Source organism: Centropristis striata, chromosome 24 (assembly GCF_030273125.1).
Source record: "Centropristis striata isolate RG_2023a ecotype Rhode Island chromosome 24, C.striata_1.0, whole genome shotgun sequence".
NCBI classification, from domain to species: domain Eukaryota; kingdom Metazoa; phylum Chordata; class Actinopteri; order Perciformes; family Serranidae; genus Centropristis; species Centropristis striata.
Window position 1 is genome coordinate 22,684,255 of NC_081540.1, and position 14,298 is coordinate 22,698,552.

A 14,298-nucleotide genomic window follows, 5' to 3' on the forward strand; every position below is an offset into this window, starting at 1 on the left:
GGTGGCAGTGCTGCTGACTTGTCCTAAAGCACACTCTGACTCTTGCAAAGGTCTTAGCTGAACAGCAATTGAAAAGTTTCATAAAGTAAGTTTCATATTTCCAACTGCTGTTATAGTACTTCATGCTCTGAGGGCTTAAAGCATACACCAGTGTCATTGGGATGTGCAACAGTGCTACTGGGTCCTTAACCTTAATGCTCCAGTGTAGCACGTGATGGACAAAGCTCTCTGTGAGCTGTGAGAGCTGGAAAAAGCTTTCACGGGACCTTTCATTCGGGGTTCAAGTGCGTGTTTCCTGGAAATGAAGGGCCTTACATGAAGCAGACAAATGCATTCAAAGGTACTGATGTTGTTCACCTCGTTCCGAAATGTTAATGATAACATTTCTTTCAACACTGAGAGACCTAACCAATCATCTGAATTAAAGGACATGGGTTATGGACTATGTGACATTATTTAAACATAAGGATTCATTCTCATATGTCCCTTTTTCTAAAGTGGATATGTGTCATTTTGATGTGTCAAGATATGATTTGATCGGCAGCCGTGAACGCAACTAGAACACTGTATTATTCTCCGAACATGTCAAGATTTCTTGCAAAATGCAAAAGTTTTGCTTCAGTAACTTGAAATATTGGGACTTTTATTGGTACAAGTTCTGAGCAAATGTAATCAGATGCCCTTGAAATCTTTGTATGCTCACTCACCACCTTATTTTCCTTTCCCAAGTCACCTTCTGTGAGGTTGTATGTTGCAATTGCATTGTTCAGTCTCATGGCACCACAGACTTTAGTAGGCACTTCTGTTAAGTCCACAAGGGCTTAGGCCTGTCTCGCTGCAAATTCAGCAAGTGCTTAAGGGCTCTCATGTGAACTTTAGGAGCCTTTCCTTGGATTGTTAGTGTCTGTAAACCTGCAGACTTTCTAAAAGAAATTGAACATAAGTTATAGCTTTGGTAATGTCAATAAACGATGTTACCCTTGTGGATATAGGTTCGCATTTTCACTTTTAGAAGTTTTATTGTACTTATTAGGAAATAGGAGACTCAGACACACATTTTCTTGAGTACTTAAGTACATTTTCCTAGCATCTATACTACCTTTACTCCACTAGATTTGAAAGAGAAATATTGACTTTTGTCTGCAAAGTACTTGTTGCTTTTAAGCAAAACGATTTATTTCATGTTATATTTTAAAGTGCGAAATGTCGTACTTGTACTGCAATTTATTTCACACTGACTTTTTAGATTTCAGAGTTTTCAAAGCAAGTTTAGATTATCCGGAAGTGCTAAATTGCTAACTCATTTCCAGGTTTTCGGACTCCTGTAACAACTTTATGTACTTTGTCCACCACTGCTGACAAGATGCCCCCTCCATTTTTTGTTCATCACCACGTGCATCATCTTTCCTCTAAAGGTCAGCACTGAACATATACATTAATTTTGAGTGCAGCAGGTCAGTAGAAGTGCTGCAGGGCTCCTAATGTAGCTCTTCCTCTGAGGCAGATTTGCTTTTTCCACAGAAAAATAATGGCTGAGAGAGAGAGCACAAAGTGATTTTCCCTTTCGGGTAGGAAGAAAGGTATTTTGCTCATTCACTATTCATTCAAGCTGCTGTTGTGACCTGTAGTTAGCAACTTAATTTTGTTTGGATTTTGCACAATTTTCAAAGATTACTTCATTTATAATTCATTAGATGCCCAACAGGCAAGGGTGTTGTTTCAGCAAAAACAAGATATGGCAATTTGACATGAAGTCAAGGAGCTCCTATGCTATTGAAGTTGTTTTAACCGACATGTACTGCATCTCTCTCTCATTAAGAATGCCTAATAATTGCAGGTAATGAGCCACTACAATCAGCAGACAGATAAAATATCAGCAAAACACAACAGCTGCTGTCACAAATGCATATTACAATAAAGAAAGGAGAGACTGTAGTTTATAGAAACCATGTCATGCACACAACACATAACACGGCAGAGTATGGGTTGTGGAAGTTCTGATCGGGGTTTGCGTAACGTGTGAAACAAAAGTAAACTATTTTTAACTTAAGTTACGTTGTTTACGTAAGTTACGTGAATCACGTTTTTTTGTCCCTTGTAATTACTTAATTGCCGGCATTTACGTACATGTATTTACTGTATAAACTGTCTTTTATAACTCCTTACCAGACGTTTTTTGCCCTAAACCTAAGGTCAGTAGTTTTACAACATAAATCCACAGAAACTGCAGCCTTTTTTTTTTTTTTTACAACCGCACGTGTGCTATTTTTAGAACACGCTGTTGTAGCTCTAGCCGCGCCGCGGTACATGCCTGTGTGCCGTAGAGAACTTGTTGTTGTATCTCTGTATTTTTGTACAGTGTGTATACGTTTGTTTCTAAATCACAACATGTATTGAAAAAATCCACTTTTTATGTTTGCACACCTGCAGCACATGTATGCAAGTTTATGAATGAGGATTCATGTGTGTTTGCATGTTTGTGTATATGTGGGCATCCAGGGTTGTATTTCTCATTCCCTGCGGAGGAGGAAATAGGCTTCAGAAATGTCAAGTAGCCTCCGATGGCCAAAGACGTTGCTTCTGTACTCACCTGTCTTAACTTCACTATGAGCCAGTTGGTGCACCACGAAGTCCCCGTAGTCAGCTCTTACGTTTAATTTCTCTGCTTGTTTATTCTAATGTCCACTTAGCCTTTCTGTCCAGCTAAAACCATCTTTCCTGTTTTCTCTGTTCCACTGTGTTACATCGGGATTATTGGCAAATACTAAAGAAAATCCTCTTACACGCTACTGGAGGCGGAGGTTCCTCAGAAAAAGTAGAAATCGCATTGGAGGATCATTGAGCATCCTAGCCCAGTGGTGCATCAAATAAGTGATTACTTTGGGTAGATGCAACCACTTTTAACAATGCTGAGGTACAATAATGCTGACTATAACCCCTTACCATGCAATCTTTAATATTTTTGCATTATTGTATACAACCCAAGTGGGACAATCGTTCCCGTGCCCCTCCCATCTCGTGACACTTGCTTGGGGAATTTAAAGATTTCTGAGTGCAGTGTCATTGCTATCAAGGAGTGTTGCCAACTCTTTTCCAATAAAAGTAGCTAGCACTAGCTCCAAAAGTCATGAAAAGTCTCCAGATGATCATACGCTCATTTGCATATTGGTAACGGCAGCTGCATTACTTCTGGGGATAAACAGAACTCTACAACCAATCATGGTAGCTCTCCAAAAGAGACAGGGACCATCTCTACCTGTCAATCATACAAAGGTAATATTGTGTATTGTTGTGCTCCACTGAAGGCTCCAGAGCATTAAAAGGAAGGAGCTTTTGAACAGAAAAGCAATGTTATTTACCAAACATGGCAGGTTTAATTACTTCTACTGTATGATATACAATATACAAGTTATGTAATGACAAATTATCCAATTCCACTTCCATTTTTAAGGACCTCAGTACTCCGGGGATTGTAACACTTAAGCAGTGTTGAGGCGGCACAATCAGCAGGACCCTCTCGCCCCGAAACTGAGCCTGCCCCCACATCCTCCACTGGGACGCTGGTGTTTACCGCCCGGAGTGGCTGAAAATTAATTGGCTCCTTGAGCTGCTGTACATTCCCCCTGTCAGTGCGATGGCCTCCCCTCATTGCCCTGTCACTTTAAGTCGAAGTGTATTAATGGACTGTGTGGGCCATTGATTCCTAATTCCTCTCGACGTTGACATCGGGGATAAATATTGCGTGGCACGGTCGTCTTCGGGCTTATTGTAATCAGCATTGTTATTGATCGCCTGCCTGAACCCCCCAGAAGTAATCTATTTTAAATACACTTTCAGTAAAGAGGGTGTTTTGGGCCTTTTCCCAGCACATTGTCTTCATATTGGCAAGGAAAGAGGCATTTTAGCAGAAAGAAGGGCACAGAATAAGGAAGTAGGAAGTGTCCCAAACTGGTGGATAAAAAAGAAAGAGGCGTGCAAACAGAGTGACAGTTAGAAATATTGGGCGAGTCACCAAGTATGCTCAGTGAAATATGTCTTGCTTTAGCGTATAGGTGGTCTCGGGGTGGTCTCTGTCAGCGAGTGTGTGTCTACGCGTCTGTCTCCGTGAGGCCGGCGGATGATGGATGAGGGCCCAGCCAGCGGCGAGCCAGACGTCGGCGCTATCGATTTATCCTCACATTTGTCTGACGAGCATTTCAACACGATGTGCCTCCATATGTCACACTCCCACACTTACACATATACACTGTATTTCCATTGTAAGTATTTTAAACGGACAATGATTCTCTCGCGCCGGTGGAGGCGTGGGCCTTGGTTGAAATTTTTCATTGTCTGAGTACAATGGCTGCCATTCTCATAACAGTATTTTATATTGATCCACCTGCAAAGTGGCATCCACTTGTTTAACATCCAGTCTAATACACTTGAATTGGTGCAGCCTTGCCTGTCTGCTTCTCTACCTGTTTTGTTCATCTCTGTGCAGAGAAGACGGAGACGAGTGTTTTCGAGTGTCTGGGGAGTGTTTGTGCCCATGAGAGCATGATGAAACTTATGTGTGCTTCTGTGTGTTGGTGAGAAAAAAAGCGTGGCCGTGAGCTAGTGAGTGTGTGTTTAAGGATGAGGTAAATCTTCCCGTGTGCGTGTGCGAGCACGCTTGCATGGCTGCAAATGGGTTTTTGTGCGACTGTCAAGAGTCCTTGCTCCATCCAGCCCATTGAGCAACAAATTAAGGCTGCAAAGCAAAGTTGGCATTCTCTCCGCTCAAGGCTTTGTTGTTTTTTTCCCCGTTACTTGCGTTGCTCATTGGGTGTTCATAATCAACGTTAACAAATTGGAAGGACATCCATTGTTCTGTCTGCCTAGCCATCTTGAAAATGGCTCCAATTACCGAGGACACGGAGGAGACATGTCACAGACAAAATCTCAGTTATGACTGAACAAGATTACACTTGAGTTGGGCTTATTACGAGAAGAAGATATTGATGTAACACACTTTAAAGGGGTAGTATTATATTTTTTAAGTCATGGTGTATGAGGTACTTATCTATAGTTAATGTTTTACCTATGAGAGGTGGCAGTCTACACACTCCCAGTGGCTCGAGCAGGCTAGAATAACTGCACAGAAGCAATACAATGTACTGCAGTGAAAGGGGGCAGCAGCAAAATGTTAGATATTTACATATTCTAGCCACTTAAAAAGTCAATATAAGTTTCAGTATAAGTATCTGGGATATTTAACCTCTTTACGTTGCCATCAGACAGCCCTTTTCAACCGGACATTGAAGCTATTATATCCATCTATGCCTTCTTCAAAGCCACCACATTCCATTGGCAAAAACTGTAATTCTACCACGTAGAACACTGAAATTACTGGTCCATTTCTGCCTCTATCCGTTTGTTTATGGTGTTGTGTAACTCTTTATGTGTTCAGATCAGATGATAACAGGTTACTACTGCAGTCTGCTGACCTGTAACATTGGGAGTACAGGGGGAAATTGTTAGCGTAGCTTAGCACAAACACTGTAATTATGTATTGTCTGTATGTTATTTTTGTTTTATGTTATGTATTCATACAATGTATGCCATGTCTGTTATCATTCTGTGTATTTCTACATTGTATTTGTAACACTGAAATATGATAGACCCCAGGATGAATAGCTGCTGCTTTGCAAAAGCTAATGGGGATCTAAATAAAAACAAACAAACCAGAAGCAGGGAAAACTGTTAGCATGCTAGCACAAAGACTGGCATCACTGCTCTTCGTTTATCTGTCTTTGGGGTTTTACTAGGAATGCATCCATAATGTTTCAGAAAGAAAATTTAAAAAAATATCCTTCCACCAGCCACACCCAGTAAATTAAAAATGTGGGACATTGATAAAGTGGGGCATCGTGTCACATTACCTCCTGCTGATCTCATGTGAACGCAGCTCAAAGACACATTGCTGACACAGCCATGCCTGTTTTATCTTATAGATGTTCCTTTTACCTGTATAAATATTTAACAATATTACTTTTACATCAATTATAAGCTACTGCTAAGTTTCCAAATGTTTCACCAGGAAGAAATCAGGAGTCATTTAAAGGTGATGCAAAAATCAGAGGACTTCTAACAACGAATTGTCTAAAGTGTTCATGCTGGAGATGAGAAATGTTCTGTACTCGGAGTTGTGATTCGAGAGGCTGTTCTGCACTTGTCAGAAGTTCAAATTTCTGACTTTCTGACATGCTATAAGAGCCGCCTCAGATTCTCCGTCTCCTTGTCATAAATATGAGGTATGATTACAATGAAAGATTGAATCTAAATGTCTGCGTGTGCGTGTGGTTAATGATGATGACAGTTATGACAATAATTTTTATGTTAGGAATGACATTTACCGCATCAGTGATCTCAGATTTCTCCGATCATGGGAGATGAAATGATAAACGACTTCATGAGAAGATTCATAGTTATCTCTCTCTCTCTCTCTCTCTCTCTCTCTCTCTCTCTCTCAGGGCATGATGTACCTGGAGGAGAGGAGGCTGGTCCACAGGGATCTGGCAGCCCGGAACGTGCTGGTGAAGTCACCCAATCACATCAAGATCACCGACTTCGGCCTCGCGCGACTGCTGGATGCTGACGAGAAGGAGTACAACGCAGACGGGGGCAAGGTTGGTGTAAGTGGAGGCATGAGCGTGTGTTTGTCAGGAAGTGTGGGACCCCGCCCCCAACCTTCACCTGCAAAATGTCACTCAAAGAAACACGTACCAACCAGGACAGGACTCAGTGACCACAAAGAAACATAAAAGAACAATATGGAGCTGCAAAAAGACACTAGGAGACCACAAAGACGCTCAAATCAACCACAGAGACATCAAATAATTACAAAGTAAAACAAGTCTACGACAAAAAGACTCAAAATGGCAATGAAGAGACACAAATGATTAGCAAAAAAATTACAAAGAGATGCAAAGGGACACAAATCAACCACAAAGAAACATAAAATAATGACAAAATTATCACAAAGAGGCATATATCATCCACAAAGAAACATCAACTAACTACAAAATGACAACGAAGAGACACAAATTACGACAAAAAGACATAACACAACCACAAAGAGAGTTAAAATCACTACAAAGAGGCACAAAACAACCACAAAGAGACAAAAAATGATTACAAAGAGAAACAAAACTACTACAAAGAGACTCAAAATCACTACAAAGAGGCACAAAACAACCACAAAGAAACATAAAATAACTACAAAATGACAACGAAGAGACACAAATGACTACAAAAAGACATAACACAACCACAAAGAGAGTCAAAATCACTACAAAGAGGGACAAAACAACCACAAAGAGACACAAAACGATTACAAAGAGAAACAAAACTACTACAAAGAGACTCAAAATGACACAAAGTTAGACAAAAGAAGTACAAAGAGGGTCAAAATCACTACAAAGAGGCACAAAACAACCACAAAGAGACACAAAGTGACAACAAAGAGGCACAAAACAACCACAAAGAGACAAAAAATTATTACAAAGAGAAACAAAACTACTACAAAGAGACTCAAAATGACAACAAAGTGACGCAAATTATTAGCAAAACAACTTCAGAAGGATGCAAAGATAAACAAAGCAGCTACAAAGACTCAAAATGACACAAAGTCACACAAAAGAAGTACAAAGAGAGATGCAAAACAACTATAAAGGGGGGCGTAGCTACTACAGAAAAACAAATCACTGCAGAAGAACAAAACAATTACAAAATTACAACAAAAAGAGGCTAAAGAACTGTAAAGTCTGCGTATCGCTCCTATGTGGGAAAAGTGGGGCCTTTTACATGTCATTGCAAGGATCCCATCGCCACATAATCCGCTCATGGTTTTCATGTGTCCAGTTATTACCCAGCTGACAGTGATTTAACACACAGGACAGCCAACATAAAAATGGTTGACATAAGTAGTAAATACTGCAAACACAAAGTAATAACAGGAAAGGTCAGTGCTGGTGGCCGGGGAAGGTTGTTAGGCCCCAAGGCCAAGCAGATTTGTGTGCCTCTGGATGTGTGTCCGTTCTTTTAACACTGTTAAGTGGGTTGTTGTGTCTTACAGTTGTATGCATTTACCATATTCATACACTGAAAATTGCCCCTCCACCTTAACCACATTTGCAATGTACGTCTACTTACTAGCATTAAGTCTGCTCAGACACTGTAGTCAACACAGTCAAATTAACACTCTAATTCTTGACATTAACTGTATTTATGGGCTTTTTTGTACAGACATGAAATAATGATTCCATCAACACCTCAGTGCAGAAGCTCAGGAAGTACATTTTGTCTTTGTACAGGGAGGAGGTGTAACCACAGATTAAAAAAAAACCATTATTTTCTCCTCACTCACTGGTCTGGCAACAGAAACTGAAAAAAATGTATAAAAGAGAACAACTAAGCAAGGACAGAGCAGAGATTTTGAATCTGATTTCCAGCTGCTGACAGTTTTTGGAGACAAAAAAGTGAAGTAAATTAAATCAGGAGCAAATTGGTGGCGATTTCTATGTGCAAATGTTCAAAAAAGTGATCTAAGAGATGCACCAATGCCTCACAGAACCCTGAACCAAATCTAGCAGGTAAAGGAAGAATAGTTTTGACTGGCAATTATAGCAGCGACAAAATACAATGGCGAGACAGAGGATATGCAAAATACACACAACAGAAAATCAGCAAGCCTGGTTATGAAAATGTATCCTGGTTGTGTTTGGACCCAGAAATTCCCAAAAAGAGGATAATCATTTGAAAAACTTTTGTAGATGCACCACGACCTACCTAAACAATTTTAAGCTTCTTGAAATAACTCATGTCTCCTGCATTGTCTTGTGTCGTTTCCTGTATTACTACTCGCGTGTGTTTTCATAACTAAATGTAGTTTGGAAACCAGACAGGCTCGACGAAATTCGTCCTAGCAAAATGTCTGATAATGTATGACACAACTAGATCTCCAACCTTAACGACAGAATAGGTCATTTGTCAATACCACCTATAAAGACCCATATTGGTGTGTGTCAAACTGACCAATATGAGTATATTTCAGATTTCCTTTATTGTCATTGCACAGAGTAACAAGTCTAGGACAACGAAATTAGCCATCGACCCGTCCAAACGTATACATAAACACACATACAATATGACAGAGCACACACGTCATTATGCATACATGTACGGTTCACGGTTGTAAAAAAGGCTAGAGTTGAATTTAGGCTACAAAAACCAGTGATCTCGGTTTAGGGCAAAAAAACAACAACATTCTGCTAAGGCATTTAAAGAAAAAAAGCCTGGTTGCTGATTGGATAGAACGCTAAGCAGGATGTGACGTAGTACTCGACGCCTCGAACTGGCACAGTCCTCCTGCAGCAGTCTTTCCCAGCTGCATTGTCGGAGGGGATGTTTACCCCTTACCATCCAGTCAGCAAATTGCTAATAGGCTAACAGTTAGCTCTGTAGCAGTACAGTGTGTATGTGCTAATAGGCTAACAGTTAGCTCTGTAGCAGTACAGTGTGTATGTGCTAACAGGCTAACAGTTAGCTCTGTAGCAGTACAGTGTGTATGTGCTAACAGTTAGCTCTGTAGCAGTACAGTGTGTATGTGCTAACAGGCTAACAGTTAGCTCTGTAGCAGTACAGTGTGTATGTGCTAACAGGCTAACAGTTAGCTCTGTAGCAGTACAGTGTGTATGTGCTAACAGGCTAACAGTTAGCTCTGTAGCAGTACAGTGTGTATGTGCTAACAGGCTAACAGTTAGCTCTGTAGCAGTACAGTGTGTATGTGCTAACAGGCTAACAGTTAGCTCTGTAGCAGTACAGTGTGTATGTGCTAACAGGCTAACAGTTAGCTCTGTAGCAGTACAGTGTGTATGTGCTGCTGCAGGAGGTGTTCACTTAGCGATCTCTGTTTGTTCACAACAAGCACCGGACACTCTGTGCACACACTAAAAACTATTCCTATTGTTTGTTTAAAAGTAGTGCAATACAAATACTGATGTTTTCCGAACATGATTAATAATCGTGACTACAATATTGATCAAAATAATCTTGCAGCCCTTGCACCAGTCTCTATGACACAAATACTGATCACTCGTGTCATGTGCAAACCCCATCAACTTCAAGACATTGTAATTCCCATTCCCATTCCCATTTTGTAATGGGATCAGTACTAAAATCTGACAACTTTGAAAGTTGTATAGTGTATTGGTGCCACAACCAGATGTTGGCTTGGGTTAACCAACCATAAAGGAAGGTAAAACAAGACATTTTTGCCTTTTTCCCTTCTTTATATCAAGTTTTGTCCATTTGGAGATTGTGTTTGTCATGGAGCAACAACTTGACCAATTTCTGAGCTGAGAAACTCTTTTGGTCAGCCAAAGTCTGGTGAGCTTAGTTTCAATAATATACAATTTAGAAGCACTTTGTCCAAACAAATAACGCAGCCACAGTTCCAATCAGTTTGTTTTGTTTTGGGACCCGGACTACATTAATCAGAAGCCCCTTGTTTTTTCCTCGCCTGAGACTTACTATGCAAATTGTCCTGATCAACTCCCTTTATTAAATTGGCTTGTTCATTGCTGCATCTATTCAGCTGGAGGCCTGGAAGTAGCCACTGCATCTTTGAGCTGTTTTACCTGAGGGTAAATTTAAAAAAATCACAAATAAGTGGTTGGTTACAACACTTGGAGTGATTGACTCCATGTGGGTAGTCAATGATGCATAGATAACTAAGAGCTGTTGTCAGCAGATGTACAAGAAATACCATGAAAATTGATGCGCCACAAGATGTAAATCAACAGTGGAAGCAACCTGCAGCATTACATTTTCTTTTCTTCCTGTTGATTTCCCTAAAGAGAATGCGTGAAAAGTGTGTGTCAAGCTCTTACACAAAGGGAGGAGTGGTATTTCAAATGACCGACCATGAGTGCATATGTGCGTTCACATGCGAAAGGCCAGATAATTGTTCAGTGGGCTCCACAGCTGAAAATCCTCCCCCTGCAGTCAATATGGAAATCATACAGCAGTTGGGACATGTGCCGTTGTCCTTGTCAGGAATGTCAAAGGGCCCGTTTTTATGACTATTTCACGCACTGCTTGCTGTAAACCCTACAGGCTATTGAGATAATGTGAGACAATTGGCCAATGCAATCTCATTTAGCATCTTAAAAAGCACGCTGACTATTGATGATTCCTGGGTTAGACTGAAGCGAATCAATCACAGTACTTGAGTCATATTGAGCAAAGCTAAATACGGTTGAAAGCACCGTCGATTTCCCGATGCTTCACAAATGCTGGATTAAAAGATATGATAGATATCTGTTGAGCAAAATAGCATAATGAGAAATTGTCAAGTGTAAATATATATGATGTATGTGAAGCTTCTCATTTCTGTCTTTGCTTTTTTCATCATAAAAACCCATTTTTATGGACCTATCCGTCTCTCCGCAGATGCCTATTAAATGGATGGCTCTTGAATGCATCCACTACAGGAAGTTCACCCATCAGAGTGACGTTTGGAGTTACGGTGGGTGCTGCATGCGTATATGTAGACGTAACTGTTTTGTTATGCTCATACCTGTGGGAGGATGCAAGTCAATGACCTGAAATCCGGCTCTCTTTATTTGCATTTCCGCCCCCTTATCTGTCTGCTGATCGTGTTCTCTGTTGTTCTCTGCCTCCTTGTCTCACCTCCCCATCTCTCCCTGTCCCACTTGTTTCCTCTTTTTTTTCTTGCATGCCCTGCTTTCCCCACCCCCTCCCTGTCCTCCAGGAGTGACCATCTGGGAGCTGATGACATTCGGAGGCAAACCGTACGACGGCATTCCCACGCGAGAAATCCCAGACATACTGGAGAAAGGCGAGCGTCTGCCGCAGCCGCCTATCTGCACCATAGATGTCTACATGGTCATGGTCAAATGTGAGTAGAAACCCACTGACACTATTATACAATGCTCAGTCCTACATACACTCACAAACAAGATGCAAAATATTGTTTGTAGGATGATAGAGTGGAATTTTCCAAATTGCTGAGCTGTTCCTTTAATCCTCTGGAGCAGGGGTGTCAAACTCAAATTACCTGGGGGCCGCTGGAGGCAGTGTCAAAATGACCAAAAAAAGACACAAAATGACCAAAAAAAGACAATAAATTACTTTAAAAAGACACAAAATGATCAAAAAAAGAAACAGAATTACCAAAAAAGACACAAAATTATTAAAAAAAGACACAGAATTACCAAAAAAAGAAACAGAATTACCAAAAAAGACACAAAATTATTTAAAAAAAGACACAAAATTACAAAAAAAGACACAAAATTACTAAAAAAAAAGACACAAAATTACCAAAAAAGACACAAAATTACCAAAAAAAGAAACAGAATTACCAAAGAAAAAATTATAAAAAAAAGACAGAATTACCAAAAAAGACACAAAATTATTAAAAAAGACAAAAAATTACAAAAAAAGACACAAAATTACAAAAAAAAGACACAAAATTACCAAAAAAGAAACAGAATTACCAAAGAAGACACAAAATTATTAAAAAAAGACACAAAATTACCAAAAAAAGGAATTTAAGGGACCTTTCACACACAACACAGTAAAGCGCCATTCATATAAAATAACTCAGATCAAACTTTCATATCAAGGTGGGGGCCCCAAAACATCGTCACGAGGGCCACAATTGGTAGTCTTACCTAGTTTGTTAGATATTGGATTATTCAAGGGATGTATTGCCTCAGTATAGACATAATACACTTAAATCTTCAGGGTGGACATCCACAAATTGTACATCCATTGTGCACCCTAAAATTATTTGTGCATGAAAATGACTCAATAGAAAAAAATGTCTCTTGCTACATATTTCACATTTTTAAACACAATTGCCTCAGGCGCTACAGGTGGCAGCATTAAAGACAGCGTTACAGAGCAGCACTCCATCTCAACAAGTATTGTGGAGCACATAATGTTATTTTTAAGTCATGTTTATACACCGCTCCGACTCGGCTCGAGTTTAATAAAAAGGCTTCATATTTTTAATATTCATCTCGTAAGGTGTTACATGAGCTCGGGGGCTTGGATTCACTGCTGGAAGAGAAGTTGATATGTAAAGAGCAGACAGGAAATAAACAATTCAGACAAAGGGATGCGATCATGAAACTGATGAGATGCTGGTTTATGGTTCATACATACCGAGGGGACTCTGCCCACATCCTTGTCCGTGTCATCCTCCATCTGGACCACCGGCATACCCCAACTCCCCCTCCAGCTCGTAACAACTCATCCAAAACAACCCGCCTTCTCCTCATCCTCCCCACATTCTCCCATCTTGCACTCCTTCCCCCTGGCTGGATCCAGAACCCTGGTTCTGGTGACTCCGGAGGGATCCACCCTCCCATATTTCCAGGAAAGGGTCCAGACATACATGCCAATCTATGCTATGAGATCTGCCAGCTATGGGCTGTTTGGCGATCCTTTTCCTTGCACCAGCCTGGTCATTGCTCCACCCTCCCTGAACCCAACCACGCTGGACTTTTCTGTCCTTGTCTTCTGGAAGTTGCTGAAAATCTCATAAATCTCATCAAAATGTCCCCATCAACTTCTCCCCACTGACTTTTCCCCTAGTTGTTTTTTAATTATCTTGTCTTTTTTGTTGCGCAAATTTTATATCTACACTGTGAATATACTGTTTATTACTGTCTGCTTGTATCTCTATGAATTTAAACTTATTCTACTGATTTTCTCTGGATGAGGACAACAGCAGCGAGTGCTTAAAATGCCAAATGTGTTGAAAGAGAATGATGTGATCCAGCTTGGAGCTTGATATCAAAACATATCCCCATGACAAAAAATGTTAATCCGACCGAAATGTCATAATATCTAATTATTCTTTTTCCAAATAAACAACTACTGCCAATGGCTTTTGACAGCACAGAAGCAACCATGAAAACCCTGCAGCCATTTAGCCTAATAACAATGCCAACTGCTTTCTGTTTTCCCCCTGGCGGAGCGTAATAAATTCATGTGCTATGTAAAAACGTCTGAACAATTATTTTATAAATGCTGAGATCAAAGGAATTCCCTTAACCCTCAATTTCTTTAGCATACAACAACTTCAAACTGGGGTCTGGAAAAATAAACTATTGTAAAAAAAACAAAAAAATAATTACCAGTCTCCTGCAAAATGACCATACCCCCCTGATAGTGAGTGATACTTGAGTGATACTAAAATTTGTGCCCTTGGCAAACGTCTCTCTATTCTATTTTATCCATTGA

General features: G+C 40.2%; 1 protein-coding gene across 3 annotated transcripts in view; it reads left to right on the forward strand.

The window, feature by feature from the left end:
- LOC131962694 (receptor tyrosine-protein kinase erbB-4-like) overlaps nt 1-14,298 on the forward strand; it is a 429,169-nt gene that overhangs the window by 390,156 nt on the left and 24,715 nt on the right. For 2 of the 3 annotated variants that reach the window (XM_059327691.1, XM_059327689.1), the window contains exons 21-23: nt 6,495-6,656; nt 11,476-11,551; nt 11,798-11,944. In XM_059327691.1, the coding sequence (XP_059183674.1) occupies nt 6,495-6,656; nt 11,476-11,551; nt 11,798-11,944 (385 nt within the window). The remainder of the gene's footprint in view (nt 1-6,494; nt 6,657-11,475; nt 11,552-11,797; nt 11,945-14,298) is intronic. The other variant, XM_059327690.1, reaches the window with a different exon arrangement.